Source organism: Muntiacus reevesi, chromosome 9, assembly GCF_963930625.1.
Source record: "Muntiacus reevesi chromosome 9, mMunRee1.1, whole genome shotgun sequence".
Taxonomy (NCBI): Eukaryota; Metazoa; Chordata; class Mammalia; order Artiodactyla; family Cervidae; genus Muntiacus; species Muntiacus reevesi.
The window spans coordinates 2,415,733-2,424,878 of NC_089257.1; the positions used below are offsets into that span (position 1 = coordinate 2,415,733).

Here is a 9,146-nt window from a genome sequence, read left to right on the forward strand (position 1 = left end):
GTTCCATGGACTTCAGCATGCCAGGCCTCCCTGTCCATCACCAACTCCTGGACTTTCTCAAACTCAAGTACATTGAGTCTGTGATGCCACTCAACCTCTCATCCTCTGTTGTCCCCTTCTCCTCCCGCCTTCAATCTTTCCCAGCATCAGGGTCTTTTCAAATGAGTCAGTTCTACACATCAGGTGGCCAAAGTATTGGAGTTTCAGCTTCAGCATCAGTCCTTCCAAAGAATATTTAGGGTTGATTTCCTTTTGGATTGACTGGTTTGATCTCCTTGCAGTCCAAGGGACACTCAAGAGTATCTCCAACACTACAGTTCAAAAGCATCAATTCTTCAGTGCTCACCTTTCCTTATAGTCCAAATGTCACATCTATACATGACTAATAGAAAAACCATAGCTTTGACTAGATGGACTTTTGTTGGCAAAGTAATGTCTCTGCTTTTCGATATGCTGTCTAGTTTGGTCATAGCTTTTCTTCCAAGGAGCAGCCATCTTTTAATTTCATGGCTGCAGTCACCATCTGCAGTGATTTTGGAGTCCAAAAAAATAAAATCTGTCAGTTTCCATTGCTTCCCCATCTATTTGCCATGAAGTGATGGGACCTAATGTCATGATCTTAGTTTTCTAAATGTTGAGTTTTAAGCCAGCTTTTTCACTCTCCTCTTTCACTTTCATCAGGAGGCTCTTTAGTTCCTCCTCACTTTGTGCCATAAGGGTGGTGTCATCTGCATATCTGAGGTTATTGATAATTTCTCCCAGCAATCTTGATTCTAGTTCATGCTTCATCCAGCCCAGCATTTCTCATGATGTACTCTGCATATAAGTTAAATAAGCAGGGTGACAATATATAGCCTTGACATACTCCTTTCCCAATTTGGAACCAGTCTGTTGTTCCTTGTTCGGTTCTAACTGTTGCTTCTTGACCTGTATACAGATTTCTCAGGAGGCAGGTAAGGCAGTCTGGTATTCCCATCTCTTTAAGAATGTTCCACAGTTTGTTGTGATCCACACAGTCAAAGACATTGGCATAGTCAATAAAGCAGAAGTAGATGTTTTTGTGGAATGCTCTTGCTTTTTTGATGATCCAGCAGATGTTGACAATTTGATCTCTGGTTCCTCTGCCTTTTTTAATACAGCTTGAACATCTGGAAGTTCACGGCTCATGTCCTATTGGAGCCTGGCTTGGAGAATTTTGAGCATTACTTTGCTAGCATGTGAGATGAGTGCAATTGCATGGTAGTTTGACCGTTCTTTGACATTGCCTTTCTTTGAGATTGGAATGAAAACTGACCTTTCCAGTCCTGTGGCCACTGCTGAATTTTCCAAATTTGCTACCATATTGACTGCAGCACTTTCACAGCATCATCTTTTAGGATTTGAAATAGGTCAGCAGGAATTTCAACACCTCCACTAGCTTTGTTCATAGTGATGCTTCCTAAGGCCCACGACCATTTTTCCTTTTTGCATTTGTTTCTCTTGGGGACATCTTGATCACTGCCTTTTGTATAATATCACGAACCTCTCTCCATAGTTCTTCAAGCACTCAGTCTATCAGATCTAAGCCCTTGAATCTGTTTGTCACTTCCACTGTATATTCATAAGAGATTTGATTTAGGTCATGCATGAAAGGTCTAGTGGTTTTCCCTTCTTTCTTCAATATAAATCTGAATTTTGCAATAAGGAGCCTAGAACATGATATATTAAGACTTCTGTTTTTAGAAGATCAATTATATTCCCCTTGATACAATAGTAGTGAAATGAAGTAAATTGCAGTAGCCTAGTTTATTACACAAATATTCTGTTTGTTTTTAAAGTCTGACTTGTGATGCCAACATATCTCATTTAGTAAAAATCTTGTAATTTTTCATAAGTGAAGTCGCTCAGTCATAGCCAACTCTTTGCAACCTTGGACTGCCTACCAGGCTCCTCTATCCATTGGATTTTCCAGGCAAGAATACTGGGGTGGGTTGCCATTTCATCCTCCAGGAGATCTTCCTAACCCAGGGATTGAACCTGGGTATCCTGCATTGTAGGCAGATGCTTTACCATCTGAGCCACGAGGGAAGTCATTTTCATAAGTTACCTCTATTTCTGAACTTAAATTTTATCAATTACTAGGTTAGAAGATTGGGTTGTATTATCTAGAAAATCTTTCAAGCTAGAATAGTCTATTTTCCTATTGTTGTTGCTATTTAGTCTCTAAGTCATAACCAGTTCTTTGGAACTCCATGGACTGTAGCCTTCCAGGCTCCTCTGTCCATGAGATTTCCCAGGCAATAATACTGGAATAGGTTGCAATTTCCTTCTTCAGAGGATTTTCTCAGCCTAGGGATTGAACCCGCATCTCCTGCATGGCAGGTGGATTCTTTACCACTAAGCCACTTGGGAAGCCTAGCAATTTAAAAATGATGTTTTTGTTATTGGGCCCAGTGAAATTTACAGAATTCTGATATAAAATATTCAGCTCAGTTCAATTCAGTTGCTCAGTCATGTCTGACTCTTTGTGACCCCATGGACTGCAGCATGCCAGGCTTCACTGTCTATCACCAATTCCCAGAGTTTGCTCAACCTCATGCCCATCCAGCCAGTGATGCCATCCAACAATCTCATCTTCTGTTGTCCCCTTCTTCTCCTGCCTTCAATCCTTCCAAGCATCAGGGTCTTTTCCAACGAGTCAGTTTTTTGCATCAGGTGGTCAAAGTATTGGAGCTTCAGTTTCAGCATCAGTCCTTCCAATGAATATTCAGGGCTGATTTCCTTTAAGATGAACTGGTTGGATCTCCTTGTAGCCCAAGGGATGCTCAAGAGTCCTTTCCAACACCATAGTTCAAAAGCATCAATTCTTTGGTACTCAGCTTTCTTTATGGTCCAAGTCCACATCCATACACTGGACACTATAATAGTTTTGACTCAGTTACTTCACAGTTCCTTTTTTTCCCCTTATTGCTATAGGACACTCACATAATGTACAAATGACCCTAAAGAAGAACAGTACATTCGTGACTGAGTTCATTCTTGCCGGGATAACTGATGACCCACAACTGCAGCTCCCACTCTTTCTGGTGTTCACGCTCATCTACCTCCTCACTCTCACTGGGAACCTGGGGGTGGTCACGCTGATCCTGCTGGACTCTCGTCTCCACACCCCCATGTACTTCTTCCTCAGCAACCTCTCTCTGGTGGACTTCGGTTACTCCACAGCCGTCACTCCCAAAGTGATGGCAGGATTCCTCATGGAAGACAAGGTCATTTCCTACAATGCCTGCGCCGCCCAGTTTTTCTTTTTTGGTGGCTTTCTCATTATGGAAACTTTTCTCTTGGCCTCAATGGCCTATGACCGTCATGCAGCGATGTGTAAGCCCCTCCATTACACCACCATCATGACGCCAAGGGTGTGCGCCCGGATGGTGGTAGGGTGCTATGTCCTTAGTTTTCTGGAGGCCTCTGTGCACACTTGGAACGCGTTCAGTCTCTCTTTCTGCGGATCCAATGTGATTGACCACTTTTTCTGTGATTCTACTCCTCTCCTGGCTCTCTCCTGCTCAGACAACAAGAGAAGTGAGATGGTGTTTTTCAGTTTGGCAGGCTTTAATATCATCGTTTCTATCCTGGTCATCCTGGTCTCCTACCTGTTTATCCTTGTCACCATTCTGAGGGTGCGCTCATCTGAAGGGCGCCAGAAGGCCTTTTCCACCTGTGCTTCCCACCTCACGTCCGTCTCCATCTTCTACGGCGCAGGCGCCTTCATGTACCTGCAGCCCGGCTCCCGCCACTCCATGGGCGCAGACAAGATGGCGTCCGTGCTCTACGCCGTGGTCGTCCCCGCGCTGAACCCGCCGGTCTACAGCCTGAGGAACAGGGAGGTCAAGGGTGCCTTAAAAAAGGCTGTGGGAAAAGCAACATCTTCTATAAAATTCATATTTTAATTATATGGATACAACAGTAAAGTGGTTTCATATAGGTCAGATCAAGTTAGGGGAAGTGTTTTTAGGCCAACAACATGCAAATTTTGAGTACTTTCTCGAGTTCTTTACTAAGTCTATGATACAAATGGCTTAAAAATATGATATCTCAGGAATAATAGCTTAGGAATATCAAGCTTGAACCTAGAAGTCTTAGTACATAGTTTCTTCTTAGTTACATTTCATTATTTCTCATGATCATCCCCACTCTCATTTTAGTCACTGCATATTTAAATACATGCCCAAAGAAACATCATTTATGCAATCCAGCGTAACTCACACATTCATGAGTGACAGAAAAATGAGTTCAAAGATGAATGGGACTAGTCTATTTTCAGAGTATAATTTAAAGCAATGATTATGATAGCTGATAATTCATTCTTAAATGTAAACTTGGTGCCAAATAGTCTGGGTATAGGTTTATTGCTTAATTTTTGTTTGTTTCTGTTCTTGTTGCAGTGATAATAAACATGATTATATGGTCATCTTTAATTAGCTCAATTTTTGTCTTTATCAACTCATTATACAGAAGTTACATCTTAATATGACAATTTTAAAATATCAGACCAGAGTATAAGAGAAATAAAAATAATGGCATATTTTAATTCACTGAAAAAAAGTAGCACTTAATTTTAAAGTAAGGCTTCAATCTATCTTCAAATGCTCAACTTCGTACTCGTTTTATGCTCCCTCCTTCATGTATGCATTCAGGCCACCTAATTATAGCTTGGCAATTGGACTCAAATTAGAGGTTGACCTGATTGGGCCTTGCCAATCTCTAAGAAAAACCTATCCTGGCTTTTAAATTTTGGCATATTAGGACACTATGAATCATTTGGAGTTATGATAACTATTATAAAGATACCTTTTAAAGCAATCTGAAGTCTTAACATCATGCATGATAAGTTTGATTTATTCCATGGTCACATGGATGTCTCATCACACAGAAACAAACGTGGAACACAACATTAACAAAAGAAAATCACCTAGTAGCCTATATGGGAAAAGAATCTAAAACAAAGTAGATATTTGTATATGCATAACTGATTCACTTTGTTGTATACCTGAAGTTCACCCAACATTGAAAATCAACTATACGCCAATAAAAAATATTTTAAATGAAAAAAATTTTTAATTAGATTACATGGTAATCTCAATAGATTCAAGCTAAGAATTTGACAAAATCCACTGTCTTATCATGATTAAAAAAAAAATCTCATCCAAGTGTAAATTGTTGGGTAGAGAGTGAACAAATCTTAACATGATAAAGGCCATTTTATAACAAAACCACATCCAACATAGTACACAATGTTGAAAATCTGAAAGCCTTCCAGTTTGATTTGACAAGAATGCCCCCTCACCACTTCCATTTAATACAGTTTGGGAGTCCTAGCCACAGCAATCAGACAAGAAACAAAATTACAGGTTATTCAAATTGGAAGGGAAGGTAAAAGTGTCACTTTTGTATATGATATATGAGACTTTATATTGTGTAAAAGTCCTTCTTCCAAAAAAACTACCAAAAAACTATTAGAACTATTAAGTGAATTCAGCAAGATTGCAGATTACAAAATTAATATACAGAAAACTGCTCCATTTATATACACTAGCAATGAAATATCAGAAAGAGAAAGCAAATAGTCCTATTTAAAATCATATCAAAAAATTTAAAATATCTAGAAATAAATTCTATCAAGGACGTGAAAGACCTATACATTGAAAACTATTAAACACCAATATAGGAAACTGAAAATTATGTAAAGAGATGGAAAATGCATAGTCCATGCTCTTGAATTGGAAGAATTAATGCTATTAAAAGTGTCATGGTATCCAAAGAGATATACATACTTAATGCAATCATTGTCAAAATTCCCATGACCTTTTTCACAGAAATAGGACAAACAATCCTAAAGTTTATATGGAACCATAAAAGACCCATAATTGGCAAAGCAAGTTTGAAGAAAAAGAGCAAAGCTGGAGGTATCACACTCCCAGACTTCAGGTTATACTGTAAAGGCACAGTAACCAAAGTAGCAGATATTGGCACAAAAATAGACACACAAATCAATGGAATAGAATACAGAATCCGAAATAAACTAACATGGTTATGGTCAATTAATCAATTACAAAAAGGTAAGAGTATACAGTGAAAAAAGGACAATCTTTTCATGAAGTGGTGGTAGAAAAACTGGACAACATTTGTAAAACAATGAGATTAAAACATTCTCTCATACCACATACAAAAATAAACTCAAAGAGTTAAACATAAGACCTGAAATTATAAATTTCTAGAAGAGAACATAAGTGAAGAAGTCTTTAACATAAGTTGTAGCAATACTTTCTTGGATCAGTTTTCCAAGGGAAAATAAATAAAAGCAAAAATAAACAAATTGGGTCTAATTAAACTTACAAGTTTTTGCAATGAAATAATAACCCACAGACTGGGAGACAATTTTTGCAAGCAGAGTGACCAACAAGGGATTAATTCCCCCAAAATAGAAAAAGCTTTTGTAACTCAACAACAACAACAACAACAAAAACCCATAAATAAACAAATTTGATAAATGGTTAGAAGACCTAAACAGACATTTCTCTGAAGAAGGCATACAGGTGGTCAGCAGGCACGTGAAAAGATGGTCAGCATCATTAACTAATAGAAAAATGCAAATCAAAGCTACTATGAGATATCATCTCACACCTGTCAAAATGGCTATCATCAAAGTCTACAAATAAAAAATGTAGAGGATGTGGAGAAAAGGGAAACTTCCTACACCATTGCTGAAAGTGTAAATTGTTGCAGTGATTATGCAAAACAGAATGGAAGTTACTTAGAAAACTGAAAATAGATCTAGCATATGATTCAGCAATTGCATTCCTGGGCATTTATCCAATAAAGACAAAAGCTCTAGTTCAAAAAGATACATCCACTCCAATGTTCATGGTAGCACTATTTACAATAACCAAGACCTGGAAGCCATCTAAGTGCTCATTGACATATGAATGGATAAAGAAGATATATATCTACATGAAATGTTAATCAGCCACAAAAGAATGAAATAATCCTATTTGCAGTGACAAAATGGATCTAGAGATTATTATACTAAGTGAAGTAAGTCAGAGAAAGATAAATACTATAGAAGATCACTTATATGTGGAATCTAAAAAATAGTAAAAGTGAACCTATTTACAGAAGAGAAACAGACTCACAGACATAGAAAGCAAGCTTAGGATTACCAAAGAGGAAGAGGGGGAGGTATAAATGGGAGTATGAGATTGACAGATACACATTACCATTTATAAAATAGATAAACAACAAGGATTTACTGTATAATGCAGGCAACAGTATTCAGTATCTTGCAATAAACTATAATGGAAAAGAATTGCAAAAAAGAATATAAAATATATGTATATATGTGTGTGTGTGTGTGTGTGTGTGTGTATACAACCACCAAATGATTTGATTATATACACCAGAAACTAACACAATTTTGTCAATCAAACATAATCAATTAAAAAGAACATTTTTCTTTTGATCCATAAAAAAGAAATTGCATATCTTTTAATTTATTAATAAAACTCTAGGCCACAACTTCTTTGTTCATACAGATTAGAATTTTTGTTAAAATATTGCTTTGATTCCCAAATATCACTTTAAAATCCTAAATATAAAACAGATTGTATCAAAAGGCACACTTTTAATTTTGTTTAAATAAGAATATGGTTTTTTAAATTAATATTTATTCAAAATATTGAGAGTCTAGCAATTCAGAATCAATAGCTTTCAAGTTAAAAAATGTTTTTTCACAACAAGGGAAACCATTGAAAAAATGAAAACCATTGAAAAAACCATTGAAAAAATGAAAACCATTGAAAAAATGGAACTGGAGAAAATACTTGCCAGTGATGTAGCCAGCAAGGAATTAATATCCAAAATATACCAAGAGCTCATACTACCTAATATCAAAAGAACAAACAACTGAATCAAAAATGGGCAAAAGACCTGAATAGACATTTTTTGAAAGAAGACATACAGACGGCTAACGGGCATATAAGAAAATGCTCAGCATCGCTAATTGTTCTTGTTGTTCAGACATTCAGTCGTGTCTGACTCTTTGGGACCCCATGGACCACAGCACGCCAGGCCTCCCTGTCCATCACTGTCTCCTGGAGTTCACTCAAACTCACGTTCATTGAGTCAGTGATGCCATCCAACCATCTCATCTCTGTCGCCCTCTTCTCCTCCTGCCGTCAATCGTTCCCAGCATCTCTGTCTTTTCCAATGAGTTGGCTCTTCATATCAGTGGCCAAAGTACATCTGGAAGCTTTTTGAATGTTGAGTTGTTTTTTATTTTTTGTTGATTATAGCACTTTTATTTTTCAGACTTTTTTCTTTCTAATTTACAAAATTATAGTGTGCAATTAGTTAAAAAAAATACATATACCCTTTAGCAATACAGGTAAAACTGAACTCTTGTTTAGCAGGTGGCTTACTCAGCATTTTTTTGTTAGCTGGTGAACATAAGTCCATATTTTTTTAAATTATATTTATTTTTGATTGATGATTGCTTTACAATGTTGGTTTGATTTCTGCCATCCATCAACATGAATTAGCCATATGTGTACAGAATGGCCTTTCCGTCTTAAATCTCCCCCCACCTCCCATCCTTCCCACCCCTCTAGGTTATTACAGCGCCCTGGTTTGAGTTCCCTGATGCAGCAAATTACCATTGGGTATTGTTTTACATATGTTAGTGAACGTTAGTGAATCCACAGGGTCGCAAAGATTCTGACATGACTGGGCAACTTTGCACAGAATAGCACTGCATACATACTTTCCGCTTCGGGCTTCCCTGGGGGCTCAGTTGGTAAAGAATCCACCTGCAATGCAGGAGACCTGGGTTTGACCCTTGGGTTGGGAAAATTCCCGGGAGGAGGGCATGGCAACCCACTCCAGTATTCTGGCCTGGAAAATCCCAAGGACAGAGAAGCCTGGTGGGGTACAGACCATGGGCTTGCAAGGAGACATGACTGAGTGACAAAGTGCAGCACAGTGAACGTTGAGTTTTAGGTCAGCATTTTCACTCTCCTCTTTCACACTCATCAAGAGGTTCTTTAGGTCCTCTTCACTCTATGCCATTAGAATATCATCTGCATATCCAAGGTTGTTGATATTTCTCCTGA

At 37.9% G+C, this 9,146-nt stretch overlaps 1 protein-coding gene across 1 annotated transcript; it reads left to right on the plus strand.

Moving 5' to 3' along the window:
• The first annotated feature begins 2,975 nt into the window (after positions 1 to 2,975).
• LOC136174734 (olfactory receptor 5B12-like) lies at positions 2,976 to 3,929 on the plus strand. The gene has a single exon (XM_065944919.1). The coding sequence runs from the start codon at positions 2,976 to 2,978 to the stop codon at positions 3,927 to 3,929; it is 954 nt and encodes a 317-aa protein (XP_065800991.1).
• Positions 3,930 to 9,146: the final 5,217 nt, after the last annotated feature.